The sequence below is a fragment of the Myxine glutinosa genome, chromosome 5, assembly GCF_964187855.1.
Source record: "Myxine glutinosa chromosome 5, kmMyxGlut1.1, whole genome shotgun sequence".
NCBI lineage: Eukaryota > Metazoa > Chordata > Myxini > Myxiniformes > Myxinidae > Myxine > Myxine glutinosa.
Window position 1 is genome coordinate 120687464 of NC_136265.1, and position 20893 is coordinate 120708356.

General features: G+C 47.1%; 1 protein-coding gene across 3 annotated transcripts in view; it reads left to right on the plus strand.

Annotated features, from left to right (window-relative positions):
- PSPC1 (paraspeckle component 1) overlaps positions 1-20893 on the plus strand; it is a 41922-nt gene that overhangs the window by 2676 nt on the left and 18353 nt on the right. For all 3 annotated transcript variants that reach the window (XR_013623546.1, XM_068116389.2, XM_068116390.2), the window contains one exon: positions 11632-12008. Coding sequence is in view for 2 of the 3 variants with exons in the window: in XM_068116389.2 (XP_067972490.2) it covers positions 11632-12008 (377 nt within the window). In the remaining variant the exon portion in view is untranslated. The remainder of the gene's footprint in view (positions 1-11631; positions 12009-20893) is intronic.

Below are 20893 nucleotides of genomic sequence, written 5' to 3' on the forward strand. Positions count from 1 at the left end.
GAGCAGAGAGCCTAGATTTTGGCAGTTTCACCAGAAGAGGGTTGCAGGCAGATCTTGTGCGACCTGAAGGAATATTTGGGGGACAGAGCACAGACAAGGCTGGGGGGTGTCGGGGGGGGGGGGGGGCTAGGCCAGAGAGGAGTCGGGAGAAGACAGAAAGACCACCTACCTGCCTGCGGTTAGTGAGTGAAAGGCCCTCAGAGTTGGCTTCATCCGGGGAGATTCCAATGATTCTGAACGCTTTGGTTTCAACAGCGTGAAAACGAGCTAGGTGTGAGGCAGGAGCACCAGCCCAGAGGGGGGGAACAGTATTCCATTGAGCTGCGGATGAAAGCCTTGTATATGGGGAGGAGCTCAGGTGTGCCAAGGTAGGACTTCGCACGACGGAGGATGCCCAGTCGGCGACTGGCTTTGGAGGCCAGCTTGGAAATGTGGTTTTCCCAGGAAAGATCATGGCAGATTGTGAGAACCGAGAGCTTGAGTGACAGAACTTCTTTGAGTGGATTGTTGAGAAAGTTGATGGGAGGGTTGTCCAGACGGTCTTTACGGAGAGACATGGTGAGAGTGTGAGATTTGTCAGGATTGAAAGACATGTTCACTTGTTGGACCAGTCTGTGATTTTGTCCAGGTCTGCAGAAAGTGAGGAGGCTGCAGACTGCTGATCTGAGGGATGAGGTCTGGAGCGGGAGAGAGTGGAGTCATCAGCAATGTGATGGAGAGGATTTTCAAGAGAGTCAGAGAGATCATTGATGAAGACCAGAAAAAGCACAGGGCTCAGAACACTGCCTTGGGGAACTCCAGCCTGAACAGGAAGAGGAGATGAGAGAAATCCATTCAGGGCCACACGTTGACTACGACTAGAGAGGAAGTCCGTAAGCCATGTGTGGAGATTTCCATGGATACCATAGGAGGAGAGTTTGGTGAGCAGAGCGGGGTGCCGGACCGCATCTAAGTCACGTGATATGTCAAGGGAGACAGCTCTGATTTCCTGTTTAGCATTGAGGACCTCCATCCATTGTTGAGACAGCAGAAGCAGCATGTCCAGAGTAGAGTGACCTCATCTGAATCCAAATTGATGATCAGAGATCAAGCCATTGGAGAAGAGGAAGGATTTGATATCCGAAGCAATGATGGATTCCATGACTTTGCTGATTATTGGGAGCAGGCTGATTGGTCTGTCGTTGCAAGGATCTGTTTTTGCACCTTTTTGTGTGAAGCGGAAATGTTGGCTGATTTCCAAGATCTGGCAGATGACCTTGTGCAAAAAGAGAGAGTGAAGAGAACAGAGAGAGGGTGAGATAGAGCGGAAGAACAGGATTTTTGGACCCGTGGGCTGATGCTGTCTCGTCCAGTTGCAGAATCATCGTCGAGGATTGAAAGAAACTTCTCCACCTTGTCAGGAGAGAATGACACAGAGTCCAGGAGCAGCGGTACGGTTGGTACAGAGAGAGATGGGTTTGGGACAAACCTCCTGCGTTCTTTTTCGGAGAAAAATCCTTGTACTGCATGTGTGTTGTTCTGTACTCCATTGTGGTGCAGTTTAATGAATCAGCGAGAGTAGGGTAGTTTTTGAAGTCCATGGGGGGTGGTGTCAACTTTTTCCTCAGTCTAGATTATGAGCGACCTTGTGAATCGTGATGATTACCTGTGTCTTTCTCGTTTTCATCAGAAACCTTGTCGATCATCACATATAATGTCGGACTGTTTGTCATCCCTCACGATGGACGGTATGCTCCAGTAGATTGTATGCAATGAGGCAGTACCACAGGGTGGTAGTTTGCAACCAGGAGATTATCTCTCTTCTTGAAGAACAGTACAGCGTTCAAATAATTTGGTATTAAAGCGCGGCGTTACGCGCGCTGCTTGTGAGCAAGGAGGAAGCGGACAAGCGGTAACATATAAACGTCTTTATTGTAAGACTACACTGTAACACTGAACTCCTCCGGGCTGGTCGCCCGGTGTATAGCATGAGGCCACGCCTACCCCTCGGGCGTGGCCACCGCCCACTTGGTGCGTGGAATGATGTCACCACGCCAGTGGGCTTTTGTGTCCGCCACACGCGCCCCCCCAGAATTCCCGCGCACCTGGAGGGCCAGTTTGTGGGGCAGTCGAATGACCCGGCCGAAGCGCCCCCTGGCGATCGGCGGCGTCCGGGGTGCAGGGATACCAGGTGGGATGCCCCTGGCTGCCCCTGGGATGGGTGCAGGACCGGGGGGCGCCGTGGCGGCGGGGCTGGGCGGTGCCGGGGGTCCGCCCGCAGGAGGGCGGCCCCGACGTGGGGGTCGGGCCACTGGCGGTGGATGGTCCACATCGAGGTGGGCCGGCTTGAGGCGGTCTACCGAAACGCGGTCAGGAGTACCGCCGATGTCCAGGGTGAAGTGCTTCGCCCCGGTCTCCAGCACGCGGAAAGGCCCGTCGTACGGGGGCCGCAGTGGTGTCCGATGGGCATCGTGGCGGACGAAGACGTACTCCGCCGTGCGAAGCTCCGCGGCGACGTGCGTCGGTGGGTGCCCGTGGCATGCCGTTGGCACCGGGGTGAACCTCTGGGCGGTCTCTTGCAGAGCGGAGCGCTGCTGTGCCGCGGACCATGGTGCCGTGGAGTCGGGGAGGAACTCGCCCGGCACCCGCAGCGGTTGCCCGAAGACCAACTCCGCCGCGGATGCGCGCAGGTCCTCCTTGGGCGCCGTCCGGAGGCCCAGCAGGACCCAGGGGAGCCTGTCGACCCAGCCGCCGTCGCGGAGGGTGGCCCGGAGCGCGGCCTTCAATGAGCGGTGAAATCGCTCACACAGGCCGTTAGCCTGGGGGTGGTAGGCCGTGGTTCGGTGCAACCGGACCCCGAGCCCCTGCGCAACCGCCCCCCAGAGCTCCGAGGTGAACTGGGGGCCGCGGTCGGATGAGATGTCTGAGGGGGCGCCGAACCGGGCGACCCAGGTGGCGATGAAAGCCTGCGCGACATCGGCCGCCGTTGTCGACGCCAAGGGCACGGCCTCCGGCCACCGGGTGGTGCGGTCCACCATGGTGAGGACGTGGGTGAAACCCCGCGAGGGGGGCAGAGGTCCCACCAGGTCCACGTGGACGTGGTCAAACCGGCGTTCCGGCACCGTGAACGGGGCCAACGGGGCCAACGGGGCCTGGGTGTGCCGGTGCACCTTGGCGCGCTGGCATGCGAGGCATGTCCTGGCCCAGCCGCGGACGGCCTTCCGGAGGCCATGCCAGACGAACTTGTCGGCGATCAGCCTTTGGGAGGCCCTCGCGCCCGGGTGGGACAGGCCGTGGATGGCGTCAAACACCTGGCGCTGCCAGCCCGCGGGCACAATGGGGCGAGGACGCCCGAGGGAGACGTCGCACAAGAGGGCCGCGCCCGCGCCGTCGAACGGCACCTCGGTGACGCGGAGGCCCGTGACGGCGGTCCGCAAGGCCTGGACGTCGGGGTCAGCGGCCTGGTCCGCTGCCATCCGGGCATAGTCGATGCCGAGGTGGACTGCGTGGGCGACGGCCCGGGAAAGGCAATCCGCAACCGGGTTGTCCTTCCCCGCGACGTGCTGGATGTCCGTCGTGTACTCGGACACGGCCGAGAGGTGACGCTGCTGCCGGGCCGACCACGGCTCGGTGACCTTGCCCATTGCGAAGATCAGCGGCTTGTGGTCGACGAAGGCAGTGAACGCACGGCCCTCGAGCAGATGGCGGAAGTGCCTGACCGCCAAGTGAAGTCCGAGCAACTCGCGGTCGAAGGTACTGTAACGGCGTTCGGGCGGGCGAAGCTGCCGGCTAAAGAACGCCAGCGGTTGCCAAGCTCCACGCACCCATTGCTCGTGCACCGCGCCCACCGCGTAGTCCGAGGCATCGGTGGTGAGGGCGATCGGTGCATCGGGCGCCGGGTGCGCGAGCATGGTGGCGTTAGCCAAGGCGAGCTTCGCGCCCGTGAACGCTGTGTCCATTTGCTCGGTCCAGGTAACGTCGCCTTTGCCCGGCTTACCTCGGAGAGCTTCGTGCAGGGGGCGCAGGAGCTGGGCGATACGGGGCAGGAACCGATGGTAAAAGTTCACCATGCCCAGGAACTCCTGCAGCCCTCTGATCGTGCGGGGGCGCGGAAACCCCTTCACCGCCTCCACCTTGGCCGGCAGGGGGACGGCTCCGTGCCTGGTGACACGGTGCCCCAGAAAATCGATTGTGGCGGCGCCGAACCGGCACTTTGCGGGGTTCACAATCAGGCCATGCTGGCCCAGGCGTTCGAAGAGCGTGCGGAGGTGGCGTAGGTGCTCTTCGCGGGACGCGCTGGCGACGAGGATATCGTCCAGGTAGACGTAGACAAAATCCAAGTCGCGCAGGACGCTGTCCATCAGTCGCTGGAACGCCTGAGCCGCATTCTTCAGACCGAAGGGCATGCGCAGGAACTCGAAGAGTCCGAATGGCGTGATGACCGCCGTCTTCGGGACGTCCTCCGGCCTGACGGGGACCTGATGGTAGCCGCGTATGAGGTCCACCTTCGAGAAGAAGGACCTGCCCGCCAAACGGGCGGAAAAGTCCTGAATGTGGGGGACGGGGTAGCGGTCGGGAGTCGTGGCGTCATTGAGACGGCGATAGTCCCCGCACGGTCGCCACCCCCCGCCGGGCTTCGGCACGATGTGCAGCGGCGACGCCCAAGCGCTCTCTGAGCGCCGAACGATGCCGAGTCGCTCCAGGGTAGCGAACCCCGCTTTTGCCACCGCCAGCTTCGTCGGCTCGAGGCGGCGTGCCCGGGCGTAGACCGGTGGCCCGACGGTGGGGATGTGATGGGCCACCCCGTGCTTGACGGCCCCCGCCGAGAAGGTGGGCCGCGTGAGGGCCGGGAAGCCGGCGAGGAGGCGGGTGAATGCGTCCGCTGCCGGAAGCGTACAGACCAACGTGGCCGGAACCGAATCGTTCGGCAAGCCGCTTGGCAAGCCGCTCGTTGAGCTGGGCAACGCACATGCGAGCGAGCTGAACGTCTCGGCCTGGACAAGCCGTCTGCGCTTGACGTCGACCAGGAGCCCATTAGCGCACAGGAAGTCCGCGCCAAGCAGTGCCATGGGCACGTCGGCGGTGACGAACGTCCATCGGAAAACCTGCCCTCCAAACCGCAGAGAGAGGCAGCGTTTTCCGTACGTACGGATGGGCGTCCCGTTCGCGGCAAGCAGCGCGGGGCCCCCACCCGCGGCGTGCTTGTCTGACGTGCCGGCGGGAATGACACTCACCTGTGCTCCCGTGTCGCACAGGTAACGGCGCCCGGAGAAGGTGTCCGTTATGAACAGCAGGCTGCTCGAACGGCCGGCGCTCATCGCCACAATTGAGCGCCCGCCCGGGCGTTTCCCGACCCGTTGAAGGAGCACGGCGGATGACACCGCCGAGCTTCGTGGCCGAACTTGGCGTGGAACCAGCACCAGGTGGTGGAGCTGGAGGAGCGCGGCTGGCTCCGCCAGGCCGGTGGAGTCGACGGGTTTCCCCGCGGTGGCGGTTTTCGCCGCGGCGGTGGGCGGGGCGTGGCGGCGTTCACGAGGTGCGTATCAGCATGCTGTTGAACCTCAGCGTGCTGTAGAAGATGATGCTGTGGAACATCAGCGTCGAAGGCCGTGACGGCCACGCCAACGCTCGCCCGTGTGTCCGAAGCGGCGAAGTACTTGTCCGCCTCGGCCGCCAATGCTCGGGGTTCCGTTAGCCCGGTCCCGGCCAACGCGAGGCGAACCTGCGCTGGAAGTTGGCGACGGAAAAGCGCCCGGAATAGCGAACCGGGGGCTTCGTCGCCCAACAGTGACAGCATATGGTCCATTCGGACCGACGGGCGCGTCTCACCGAGCTCGGGGAGATCCAGGAGGCGATCGGCCCGTGCGACGTCCGTGAGGCCGAACGTGGCTAGGAGTAGCCGCTTGAGTGCCTTGTACTTGTGGCCGTCCGGTGGGTGGCGAAGGACGGACACAACTCGAGCGGCCGTGCCGGGCCCGAGGGAGGCGACGACATGGCAGTAGCGCAGGTCGTCGTTGGTGAGGCGCCGAAGCTGAAATTGGGCTTCGGCTTGAACGAACCAGACTTCGGCCTGGGCCTCCCAAAATTCGGGAAGTTTAATCGCCATTGCCTTGTCGTTGGCCATTGCAATGGCGTCGTGTTCGGAAGGATCGCTACGGCAGATCCAACGTCGAGGGTCACCAGTAAAGCGCGGCGTTACGCGCGCTGCTTGTGAGCAAGGAGGAAGCGGACAAGCGGTAACATATAAACGTCTTTATTGTAAGACTACACTGTAACACTGAACTCCTCCGGGCTGGTCGCCCGGTGTATAGCATGAGGCCACGCCTACCCCTCGGGCGTGGCCACCGCCCACTTGGTGCGTGGAATGATGTCACCACGCCAGTGGGCTTTTGTGTCCGCCACAGTATCGTCTATTACGAAAAGGAGAAGCGTCTTGTTACCTCCGCCACCAAAGGTGGATGGAGGTTATGTTTTCACCCCTGTCTGTTTGTCGGTTTGTCTGTTTCTTTGTTTGTGAACAAAATATCTCAAAAAGTTGTGGAGGGATTTGGACGAAACTTGGTGGAGAGGTTGGGTGTGTGACGAGGACAAACAGATTCGATTTTGGTGAAGATCTGAATATGGATTTGGTATGAGAATTATTTGATTTTTTTCAGGGATTCTTCACCATTGAGTGATATGGTCAACCAGGCGGACGTATGCTCTCTACTGAGTGCCGTTCTAGTTACTCCCGCTAGGGAGTAATGCATTCGATCGTGTCCGTGTGTGCGTGTGTGTTCGTGTGTTTGTGAACAAGATATCTGGAAAAGTTCTGAACGGATTTGGATGACAGTTGGTGGGATGATTGCCCTTGGGATAAGGAAGAATTGATTAGTTTTTGGTGGAGCTCAGGATATTATTCCGGATCCAGGAATTTTTTGAAGGATTAGGGTTTGAAGGATTTGAAGGATTTGAAGGATCCTTCCATTAATTTGCAATTGCTCATGGGCTTTGACACCAATACAAACTTTTATTACAGAGTGTCGGCATCAAAAAGCTACAAATATCGAACAAACCTTTTCAATTGGAGCACCTCGTCGCCGTTAGGGAATTTAAATTGCATCAGACGTGGCGATAAATGTGAATTGTTGCTCCCAGCTTGACGGCTCGATGACAGAAGACGCCATTTGCATTTTTTCCGTGTCCATCCCCACCACGTTTAGAATCCCGTACGGGCACGGGAAACTTGCTGGTGATTTTAAAGGTTGTTATTAAAAAAAACCTGGAAGTTCAGCACTATTGAAGCAGTCTTATACACCACCCTATAGACCACGTCCAAGTACTGCAAACCTGGAGGTTCTTGGAAGTATTGAGGAGCCGATTTGTGTTCTACAGTGTTCAAGTGTATAATGGAAGGTAAATAAAAAAGATTGCAGAAGTCGTATAAATAAAATAAATTCCGGGCTTTACCGCCGTTTTAAGCAGTGTCTATCACATCACCCGATGTAGTGGGGCGGCTTAGCCCAAATATTCAAAAGAATTGTGCATTTTGTGAAACAAGCACCAAATTTGGCACAAATGTACATTAATATGTTGCGAACATTTTCAGATATTGGGCCACTTGAAATTCCGTAATTTTTTTTTTCAAATTTTTCCAAATTTCGTAATTTCAAATTTTTCGGGTGACACCGTCACAATTTCGGTATTCGAGGCCGGCCGATAGGCAAAGTGTGACCGGAAGGGACGAGGTTCTCCTGACCACGTGGCCCTCGATCTGGGAAGCGAGAGGCGTTCCATTAGTGGACGCGCCCCTCACGCCCGACTTTTGGGCGGCCCCGGCAGGCCGTTTGTTTTGACGTTCCGTGACAGGCCCCGCACCCCCACCTCCGGGCCGACCGGAAGCTTGTGCTGAGTACATCATACCTGAACAACTCAGTGAGGCAGAACACAGCAGTGCACACCAGGGTGACCCCTTCAGTGCATAAACCAATTAACCTGTCCACTGCAGGGCATATAGAAATGAAGTTATTTTCTGCATATAATAATAATATAAGTTCAGTTCTATATAACAATTTCTGTTATCACCACTACCACTACCACTACAACTACCACTACTACAAGCTTTGTCTGGAATTTTGTGGACTAACAGACAAACAGACATACAGACAAGCTGGGATCAAAACATTACCTCCTTCCACCATTGAGTGTAGAGGTAAACATCATGGAAATTATATCATGCCCTAGATTTAATTCATGCTTACCCGTGTATTTGCTTCACTGATTCACAAGGTCTTTTGCATACATGTAATTCAGACTCTCGTCTTCATTGCTGACCACACAATGTTCGCAACATATTAATGTACATTTGTGCCAAATTTGGTGCTTGTATCACAAAATGCACAATTCTTTTGAATATTTGGGCTAAGCCGCCCCACTATATCGGCCGGCCTCGAAGACCGAAATTGTGACGGTGTCACCCGAAAAATTTGAAATTACGAAATTTGAAAAAATTTGAAAAAAATAATTACGGAATTTCAAGTGGCCCAATATCTGAAAATGTTCGCAACATATTAATGTACATTTGTGCCAAATTTGGTGCTTGTATCACAAAATGCACAACAGGTTTGCTATGCTGCTACACTAATGAGCACGTTACATTCTTCTGCCTGTTGTGCCTGTTGTTTGTGTCTTCAACAGTAATTTTCATGTTTGGAATGATTTTCAATTTTGTTTGACTGCCAGACAGACAGACGGAGTAAAGAAATTATTTCACTCCTCTGCGCATGTGTGACCGGGACAAAATCAAAGCCAAAGTACCGCTAAACGGAAAATTTGCCTTCCGATTCGTGTTCGAGGGACATCTTATTTAAAATGAATGTTATATTTTGATAATAAACTGATAAGAGGCACGGACAGATACGAACCATTTGCTTAACCCCGTTTTCGCTTCGCATGCGCTGGGTAATTAATCAATTTATTTGCGACAAAAATGTGTGTCCGATTAATCATAAAGGTGTCTTTTAAAAGCCCCTCTTTTCAAGATTAAGGAAGAAGACTTAATGTAGCGGATCCAACACTAACCTTTATTATTCCACCGGAGCAGGAACCCTTTACAAGGACACGAAAGGATCACACAAAATGAAATATAGTAATATTCTTGAAGCAACACAAGCCTGGTGTTGGCTTAGCGGTTAGGGTGCCGGCTTGGGATCCTGGGTTCGAATCCCGGTCGATCGCTGAATTAACGCCAGGGGGGTTGACTCAGCCTGTCATCCTTCCGAGGTCGGCAAATTGAGTACCAGCTTGCTGGGATGAATGATCCCGGTGTGTACCCCGGTTTAGAATAGGTACACCGTATCCCTGCGCATCGTAAGAGGCGACCGAGGGTTGGCGTCAGGAAGGGCATCCGGCCATAAAAACATTGCCTCAAACAGGGAACCACGATTGTCATGGGGCCCGCAAGGCTAACCCCCGCTCTAGCGGGGAAAATGGCCTTAAAAACGATCATTCATTCATTCATTCAACACAAAACTAGAACAGCACACGGTAGAGCGCATACCTTCACCAGGGTGAACGTTTTTAGTACACGAGAAGTAATAGTACCGTGAATGTGGATTATGTTAAAGTTATCCGTGCCTCTTCCTGGGTGTGTGTTTGCCCACACCGCCTGAGGTTTGATTGCTGAATGACATACGAGCTCAACTAGCACGCCCAATCGGCCTTTGGCATGTCTTGACTAAGTTGTTTAAGTTAACCATCACATTTTAATGTCTGATTTAACCATATAAGATGATATTATACCTTGAATGTACATTATGTCCAAGTTAGAGACGATTAAGTCTGTATTTAACAAGTCAGAAAAAACATTAAAAACTAGAACGGCATTCGGTAGAGTGCATACCTCCACCGGACTGAACAGTTTACATTTTGTATCCCACTGATAGGCTGGATCTGGATTCGGACCTAAATCAAAATCGAATCAGCTTGTTCTTGTCACCGAACCAACTCGTCCACAAATTTTTTCAATATCATGTTACCGTGAATAATAATACCGTGAATATCGCTTTTTCGTGAATCGTGAATAATAATATCGCTTTTTGCCTGATCTTTCAATGGTGAAGAATCACTTTAAAAATTCTCTGATCCAGATCCGGATTCGAATCGTCACCAAAATTGAACCAATTCTTCCTTCTCACACACGCAAACTGTCCACCAAGTTTCGTCCTAATCCGTCCACAACATTTGAGATATCCTGCTATGTCTCGTTTTTGACCCTATCTCCCAATGGCAAAGACTTACTTAAAAATTATAGTAGCCGGATGCGAATCCAGATCTTCACCAAAATCTAATCATTTTGTTGTTGTCACATACACTACCTCTCTGCCAAATTTCGTCCAAATCCGTCCACAACTTTTTGAGATATCTTGTTCACAGACAGACAGACAGAGAGAAAAACAGACAGACAGACAGACAGAAAGGAAAACAGACAGACAGACAGACAGAGAGAAAAACAGACAGACAGACAGACAGAGAGAAAAACAGACAGACAGACAGACAGAGAGAAAAACAGACAAACAGACAGACAGAGAGAAAAACAGACAGACAGACAGACAGAGAGAAAAACAGACAGACAGACAGACAGACAGAGAGAAAAACAGACAGACAGACAGACAGACAGAGAGAAAAACAGACAGACAGACAGAGAAACAGACAGGACTGAAAACAACCTCCATCCACCTTTGGTGGCAGAGGTAAAAACAAACGTGGTGATGGAATCTCCAAAAAAAACAACCAAACAAGGTATGAAGGAATGACAAGGTTGGAATGACACCACAATCCTTTTGTGCCATCATGTCATTTTCATCATGGAACGGAACCAACTGATGATGCCAACTCATCCTGGGTCTCCAGCTTATCAAACACACATCTCAACACCCTGCAGACCATTCAAAACCAAACCCTTCACATCATCACATGTTACACATTAACAACACCCATTGAGCACCTACACAAAGGTGAAAATGATTTAAAAAATCAAAGACCACTTTGACATGAGAGGTGCACAGTTCCTTGTAATGCCAAATGCCAGCCCCAATCACCCATGCCAACACATGTACAACCACCCACAGGCCCCTAGACACATTACAACTACACCACAGACACACTACAGTAACATCCCCCCACCAAACAACGGAAACTACAAAAACACATCCACATCTACATCACAATAAACACGATAAACAACCTGCAACCATGCAACCTGCAACCACTGCCAGGCCGATCCACGCACAATAAAACATGGAAGACTGTGCGGTCCTGGCTTCACGTAGGCAAGAGCACGCCATCTTGGATGTGAGGGATCTCTGGGCTATCTCCGTGCCGCTGGTCTGTTCAACCAGAACTGACTGAGGCAACACAACAACAACAACCAACTGATGCTTTTCCTACATTAGTGCAAAGATCCTTTACTCTAAATTTGTATTTTTAATACGATATTTTTAACATGCCTTTACGATATGTTTTTCTCTCTTTTATTCTCAGTTCCCTTCTTTCAAGAATATGCCAAAATGTTTCTACATTTACACTTTGCTTCTCTCATGTCTGTCCTGTAACACTCCCTGCCCCTCTCTCTCTCTCCCTCTCTAACAATCTTATTTTCTCACCCCCATTCAGGAAAGCCGTGCTCTGGGTGAGATCGCAAGAGCGGAACTGGACGGACGTCCGTTAAAATCAATTACCTCTACGTACACCTCGTCATCAGATTCAGAATCTGGTTCCATGGATGGGACGGACTACTACAACGAGGCCAAAACTCTCCAACTGCGCTTTGCACCACATGGAGCAGCTCTTTCTGTCGCGAATCTCTCTCCGTGTGTCTCCAACGAACTCCTCGAGCAAGCCTTTGTGTGTTTTGGTCCAGTAGAGAGAGCTGTGGTGATTGCCGACTCACAGGGCCGTTCAACTGGACGCGGGCGCATTGAGTTTGCTTCAAGCGCGGATGCACGTGAAGCTCTAAGATTTTGCCGCCAAGGGGTCTACTTGCTAACAGCGTGAGGGAAATGAATCTCTTGCCTTTTCTACTGCCCTGCAGTTACCTTACTGTTTAACCATTTGCCAGACTCTTTGCCCTCTTTATGCTGTGCCAACTGTGTCCTTAAAAATTGTTGACTTGTTTGGTGTTCCCACTGGAGTTGACTTGTTTGGTGTTCCCAACAGAGTTGACTTGTTTGGTGTTCCCACCAGAGTTGACTAGTTTGGCGTTCCCACCAGAGTTTACTTGTTTGGTGTTCCCACCAGAGTTGACTTGTTTGGTGTTCCCACCAGAGTTTACTTTTTTGGTGTTCCCACCAGAGTTGACTTGTTTTGGTGTTCCTGCCGGAGCTAACTAGTTTGGTGTTCCTGCCGGAGCTAACTAGTTTGGTGTTCCCACCAGAGTTGACTAGTTTGGCGTTCCCACCAGAGTTGACTTGTTTGGTGTTCCCACCAGAGTTGACTCGTTTGGTGTTCCCACCAGAGTTGACTCGTTTGGTGTTCCCACCAGAGTTGACTTGTTTGGTGTTCCCACCAGAGTTTACTTTTTTGGTGTTCCCACCAGAGTTGACTTGTTTGGTGTTCCCAACAGAGTTGACTATTTTGGCGTTCCCACCAGAGTTGACTTGTTTGGTGTTCCCACCGGAGTTTACTTGTTTGGCGTTCCCACCAGAGTTTACTTGTTTGGCGTTCCCACCAGAGTTGACTTGTTTGGCGTTCCCACCAGAGTTGACTTGTTTGGCGTTCCCACCAGAGTTGACTTGTTTGGTGTTCCCACCGGAGTTGACTTGTTTGGTGTTCCCACCGGAGTTGACTTGTTTGGTGTTCCCACCAGAGTTGACTCGTTTGGTGTTCCCACCAGAGTTGACTTGTTTGGTGTTCCCACCAGAGTTTACTTTTTTGGTGTTCCCACCAGAGTTGACTTGTTTGGTGTTCCCAACAGAGTTGACTATTTTGGCATTCCCACCAGAGTTTACTTGTTTGGTGTTCCCACCGGAGTTTACTTGTTTGGCGTTCCCACCAGAGTTGACTTGTTTGGCGTTCCCACCAGAGTTGACTTGTTTGGCGTTCCCACCAGAGTTGACTTGTTTGGCGTTCCCACCAGAGTTGACTTGTTTGGCGTTCCCACCGGAGTTGACTTGTTTGGTGTTCCCACCGGAGTTGACTTGTTTGGTGTTCCCACCGGAGTTGACTTGTTTGGTGTTCCCACCAGAGTTGACTTGTTTGGCGTTCCCACCAGAGTTGACTTGTCTGGCGTTCCCACCAGAGTTGACTTGTTTGGTGTTCCCACCAGAGTTGACTTGTTTGGCGTTCCCACCAGAGTTTACTTGTTTGGTGTTCCCACCAGAGTTTACTTTTTTGGCGTTCCCACCAGAGTTGACTTGTTTGGCGTTGTAGGGGAAGTGGTGGGGCGAGACTCAAGACGACAATGGTCGGAAACAGGTTTTACAAAAGGTCTGGTTTATTAACTGGTTATTCACTTCATTCCATTACCAAATAATACCGTTTAACTCAATGGACCAGGTTAACTCTATTCGCATGGTCCTTCTCGTTCGGCCGATGTTCCTCCGCCATTCCCGTCGGGCAGAGGTTCTGAGTATGAGTGCTCTCTCTCAGCGCTGTTCACAGGGTTCCGTTCCGTTCCGTAGGTCAGAGCTTCTCGTGACAAGTCTACTGACTCATAGTTTGCTCTGGTTTTTATGGGCCTTGTCGCGCTAATCCCTTCTCCGCTAATGCCCCGAGGTCATGCATGCACCGAGTCCTGGCACCAGCTCGCTCCCCTCCTGCTGCGAGTTCCATTTACCAAACGATAGGGGGGTGCTCCAGCCTGGGGCTGTGACCAGGTGGACAAGAGATTACCATGTTCGTGCACATTCTTGGCATTCATTTCTATCTGCTTCGTTACCAGTCTTAATCAATGAGTTACCAGTGCCAATCAATAAGTTACACTGAGTTACACTTCCACAATTCCCTCATCTTTTTGTTTTTGTTTATATTAACCATTAATCTAAACATCAATTTAAGTAAACAATCAATCACTACAAGTAAACATCATTACAAGTATAAGTAAATAATCAATCACTGCAAGTAAACATCATTACAAGTATAAGTAAATAATCAATCACTTTGGTAATCAAATTCCCTTAGGCATACACCGTCATCCTGCAAGAATCACAAAACATTTCGTTGGTCATTGACTCCTTCCATATTGTTCAATCTATTGCATTTGCATCACAAATATATTTTCAAAACAACACTTCACCATCACCAAGATACAACAATTTCACTTCATTTTCAAGTTTTGTAAAGCATCTGCACCATCTGGCAAAAACGTTTGCCTCCACACAAATGTTGACTTTGTTTGAAAGGAAGGGCTGATCACTTGTGTTTGAATCCAGGTATGAAACATTTTCTCCGAATGTCTTCATAGCTCCTGCACTACTTCGTGTAGGATTTCGCTGTTGTGGTAACATTGCGGAGTCATAGACTGACCCTGCTCTCCTTGTAGCATTCTTGCCACTTTTTGCTGTAAACCATTGTAATTCCTGAACAAGGCCTTCACCCAGTTGTAGTCGACTTGCCTCCTCCCTCATTGTGAGTGGGCAGCAAGTATTGGTGTGACGTTGATTGACCAGCAAGATGTGGAACAGGGATGCCGGATGCATCCACAATGATGTTGGGACCATGGTGTTCAGGTCATCCATGGTCCATACCAGGAGTGGCCCGCAGAATCGCGCACAGCTGTTGTGAAAAGGCACAGCCATTGGTTTGCAGCTCCATGCTGGCTCCCCGGAAGTTGGTGAAGTAATAACATATGTCCCCGCATTTCACAGAGGTTGCGGGTAAAATGTCGTTGTCCTGCAACTTCTGATGTGATGAATGTTCGAAGCCTTCGAACAAGAGTAAGTGATCGCCTTTCTTTCATATGTTGCAGTGTGATCCAGGCAAATGGTCACATAAATTTCCTTGGTGAAGGTAAGCATTCATCTCCAAGTTACACGGGAGAATGTCTTCATCATTCTTTGAGAAAGAGGATGTATGCCATGATTAACTTCATTTTTACCCACAAATTTTCTTTCTCGAACTTCTTCCCAATTCCGTTAGCACTCCCTTCAAAATGTGATCTCGTCTTATCCTTATGCTCAGTCACATCTGAATCTGCTTTCCGCACACACTGAATCAGATAGGGTACATCTTACCATGAAATCAGCATAATCATGTATATCTTCCGACAGTTTCACATTCAACAATTTGTTGTTTTTTCTTAACACAAAAAGTTATATTCATTTATATGCGTCACACAAATAATATTCAATCAGGTATGTATTTTATTACTAAACTAAGAAGAGCATCCACAATTGCTTTCAGGTTAATATAGTTCAAAATTAACTCATGCAGGTATTTTAGCACTACTCTAAGAAAATAAATTGTATATGATTACAATCACAAACGGGAATACCTAATTCCCACCAACAATTTTCCCAAACCAACAAATTAAGCATAATGTATTATTACCATAATTCCTCTCCACTTTTTTCTTTTCCCTCTTTTTTTTTCTTTTTCTAACAGTGTGTCACTCGTGGTGATATGAGTTCACTGATATTGTAATTGACACAACTCATAACATTGTCGTTATGCCATTATCTTAATTCTACTGTATTCATTTGCAACATCACTTGATTTAATCTTTTAATCTCAGTAATTATGTCGCCATAAAAGTCTTCCTTTTCTGGTTCCACATTTCTTTCCTCATTTGTCACTTCATGCGTTATCATCGTGTTGTTGGTTACCTTATTCAAACACACCGTCACTAAGGCTTTCAAGCAAGCCACCACTAAAACAATTGCCAATATAACTACTAAACCAACAAACAAGTCTGCTACTCCTTGTATATATTCATACCTATGACATAATTATATGTTGATGACATTCAACATTATATACCAAACTAACAAGCTTCCTAAAAGGTAAATAAAGAAAATCCCTTAATATGTAACATAAATCAGATTATTTGTCTTACCCTGATCCCCCTATCTCCTGGGGTTGAACTCAATCCCCTGATCATGAGTGTAGTTGTGATACATTTTTCACTCATGTTGTATTAATATCAGTAGGTAATTGTATGTCATGTAGGCAAATAAATGTCACTATCCCAAGTAGGAATATCACATGTTGAAAATGTAATGTTTATCAATGCAAGGGGTGTTAAAATGTAATTCAAATGACTGTAAATCACGACTATCATTTATCTGCCACTGAATGTTCTGCTGGGCTGCTAGGTGCAGCCTCATTTTCTGTGGGATCGTCCACCTTAGCCCCATGTGCTTGTTTGCAATGAGGGGCATGAATCCAACTTTCTATTTTGGGTCCATATTCGTTTCTATTCTTATCAATCTCCTATGGTTTATCAATTCGTTCCAAGATACCGCAACCAAAGGTTTTAACCAAAGCTCTACCAAACTATTTCCAATTTGAACAAAAAATGCCAGTGAAACAATGATTCGAAGAATTAACTTCAAGGGGTCAATAAATTTATTCTATAGCCAGATCTAATTTTCCCATCCAATAGTTTGCCTTGCCACATGTCATATTATAACACTTTAATAAACCTTCGAAAAATGTTTCCCATCTCAACAAATTTCCTTTTTACAAATAGCCATGTGTAACTTACGTATTTAACTACAATTTCCTCTCAATTTGTTTGGCCTAGCTGGCCGCAAAAGTGGCTGCCAGCATGCAGTACCGTTCTTTATCTACCAAGGAAGTGCCCGTCCACACAAGACCTCTACCAAAATGTTGTTTGTAAAAACAAATCTGGGATTTCTGATTACATGGATGCACACTCTCAGGACATTTTCAGGCTGCTGTTAACAATCCACTACGATAAATTAATTCCTTTACCCACAATCAAATAATTAGTACAAATTGAGGATATTATCCCTATCACATTCTTTTATAGATTCATTATGTTGGATCTAATTTTTCCCAATAATTTTCCACTGCTGTAAGGAAGAACAATAGCTCTCATAAGTCTTAGTAATATCGTACTTAATTTGCCCAGCATCGAATAATTTATTTACTATCCTTTCTCATCTGTTAACCAGTGACTTTGTTTGAACTCCAGAACTGAAAACTCACAATAGTTCAAACCAGCAAAATTTTCTTTACTATTTTCCCATATCATCTATGCCTAAACCACATCCATACATACAGCACAATTTATATGCTGATAAAATTCAAGTTTATATATATAAAAATCCATGAGCAGAGTACTCTGGGAAGTCAGTGTAAGACCTCTCCAAAATTTGGCTAATTTTGTACTCCCACATTTTTATGAAGCTCATATCCATAAATAGCTTTGATTCTCATATAAATTCGATCACAATGGAATCCCAAGATTACTTCCAATTTTTTTTACTATTAATGAATAGCTGCTCATAACTCAGCAAATCAAATCTTTATTCTCCATCTCCCTTGACAAAAGTGATAATTTTCATAATCAAATTATATTTCTATTTTTATTTTATTTTTATTTTTATGAATTCTCTCGATATGCGATCCCTTCCCCATGGAACTATCTATTTTTCAGACAAGGCACACTGTCGGTGTCAACAATCTTGTAAGATTGATACACAAAAACAAAAACAACAAACACAAACATTGATACACAAAACACACACACACGCATGCATTATGCATATTTGTTTGCGTTGGAACCATTATTTACAGATCAGGTTGGGTGTCAGTTTTATTTCATTTTCATAAAATTTGTCCTTCAATTTTATAAATGCTAATACGCAAATGGACCAAAAAGTTTATTTTTTAGAAAACCCCTATGATGTCACATTGAAATTACCCTTTCAGTTCCCACCATAATTTATCCAAATTTGACTACACACCCATTTGCATGTCAGTCGACCACTGACCTATCAATCATGCGGAACACTAGTCCGAAATTCCCACCTGATCATCATGTGACTCTTGTCACTTGGTTTCAAAAATTTGCAAAGCAATTGTTCCAACTTTGTAAATTTAAAATTGTGTGCCCAACATAAAAGATCCAATTTCGGCATTTGATCAATTAATTACTAATTTGCTTACAAGCAAAAGAAAAAATGAATAATTCTTGCTCCGAAAACTTTTCAGACCCAAGAATCATCGACAGTTATTCATGTTTGTCCAGTAATCTAATTTGTTGAGGCCAATCGTCATTTGGGATTTGTCGCAATGAAGGCCTAATCATTGTCTGAGGTATCGGTCAGCACTGGTACCCTTGATCTTGGTTTACCCTATGAACTTGTCTTCCTTTTGGTATACGGACATCCTCTTTTCCAATGTCCCATCCGTCCACACTTGAAACACCGGTTTCTGTCGTTGCCTGGTCTGTGCACCTGTGCACTTGTATTGCTGGGCTGCATCTCTACATCCCTGAGTTGCCACTGCAATCTCTCGTTATCTCCTGAAACACGAAAAAATTCTCTGTACCGTCCTTTTTGGGGAGACAACTGGAAATCAGATGGGACAACTGTCACTTTCATTCCTAATTTCGAGGGCAGTTGTGCATTTGTCTCCTCCACTGTATCCTGTATCCTTTTTATTTTAAGTTCTAGATCCGTTATCCGTTCTTGCTGTTCCCGTTGTCTGGATTCACCATCCCAAAGATGGAATGCAAGCCAGTCTACCGTTAGATTCTGTCTCTTTCTGGCTTTCAATCTTTGTTCTAATCTTTCCAATCGACTTCGCTCAAATGTACCATCTCTTGGAAACTCCTCATCATGTCCCTTTGTCCACAAATACCAATTCTCGACCTGCCTTATAGCTTCGGCACCATAACGGTCGTACATATGATGTGTACAAGTACCTTTTTGTGGAATCTCTGGTTGTCCTTGTGTATTCTTGCAGGCTCCATTTCCCATTCTGCCTTTTATCAAAGTAGCGTTGGATGTGTTGTAGTTTGTTCCTCTAAAGCTTCACTCGTACCTCCAGGAAGGATCTCTCCACCTGTTCAAATGGTGATTTCCAGAGAATCTCTCTCACCTGTGGCTTTTGCACAATCCAATCTCACAGATCAGTATTTGCAGATGAGCCAGAGGGTCAGTATGAAATGGGTGAATCCTCAGGTGTCCGCTCTGTTGAAGGGGAAATCATACAATGGTAACCGCACATATATATCTATATATAAACTCACCACCTTGCTCAATTTTCCAAGGTTGTCTTCACATTGATAATATCTCACAAAGATATTAAAGCTTCTTTCTTGAGACCGCATTTTCATCAATCAAACGATCAATATATTCAATTTAATTTATTCAATTCAATTTATCCAGTTAAATTTATTCAATTAAATTCAATCAATTAGATTCAATCAATCAACAATTCAGTCAATTATTCAATTTCAATTAATTCATCAATATTCATCAATAAATCAAATTAATCATTTTGGATGACTCCTTGCATAAGCCCTTTCCCCAATGATGTCAGGACAGGTCCATCCATTGACTAAGATCGAATCTCATCGGTCGTCACCTCTGGTTCATACCTCATGTCAATTGATGAATCACCGTTCTGTCCTAGGGTCATATCTGACATATTTCCCCATTTTGCCTGGTCTCCACAAATTTTCTTTGCAACCACTAAAGGCAACTCATCCTTCATTCGTGAGACAGCCAAAATGGATGGCAGATATTAAAGTTCATTGGGAAAAATATCTCATCATTTTTCTTTTAATAGTACCCAAAATCTCTTGGCAATATAAATTTCGTAAAACTCCTGAAATAAGACTGTAAAATTCCTTCAATCATGCTAAATTTTGAAACTCCATCGCTTGTAACACCCAATTTATCCCATAGGGCTTGAAAGTTCTTTCCCAAGTTCATGCAATCATTCTGCATTTGAACCCTATGATATCATTCATAATAATCATCATGATTTTATAGTCATGGTCCTATCATAATCATCTATTTAAAACGAACATTTCCTTTATCACCACAGCTATGTGGTATAATCAACAATAGAATAAAACTGTACATAGCAACAGGCTACCTCATGGTCACTTAGTATACCTATTGACAATAAGTCATAACAATATTGAATAATCATTGAACAATTCAAAAAAATCGCTTCCACTGCTCCAGCCGCAGTATTCGTCATTTTGTCTGCTCATCCGCGTGACCAAAACGAAATAAAGGGAGCTCAACCATGACACAGCGCTTTTAATGGCGCATGCCATAGGAACTCAACGCAATTTCGACTCGGCCAGCAAACGAGCAAATTTGCAGGATGTTAACTGGAATTAGTCGTGAAAATATATCCAAAATACACAAAAAATACACACCCACAAAAATAAACAACAAAACCCAAACAAACCCAAGGTCGACCCTCTTACACAGTAAATTACATCATTTCAGCATCGTATTGATTGCTGAAATATTCCAGGGTTTATACACACCTTAAAAGAGGTATGCGTGGTGTTGCCCCCTCCCACTTTTAATTCCTCATTAAATTCCTCATTAAATTACTCATTAAATTACTTATTAAATTACTTATTAAATTACTCATTAAATTACTTATTAAATTACTCATTAAATTACTTATTAAATTACTCATTAAATTACTCATTAAATTACTTATTAAATTACTCATTAAATTACTCATTAAATTACTCATTAAATTACTTATTAAATTACTCATTAAATTACTCATTAAATTACTTATTAAATTACTCATTAAATTACTCATTAAATTACTTATTAAATTACTCATTAAGTTACTCATTAAATTACTCATTAACTTAACTTACATAGTTTCAGCATTGTATTGATTGCTGAAATATTCCAGGGTTTATACACACCTTAAAAGAGGTATGCGTGGTGTTGCCCCCTCCCACGTTTATTCCAGGGTTTAT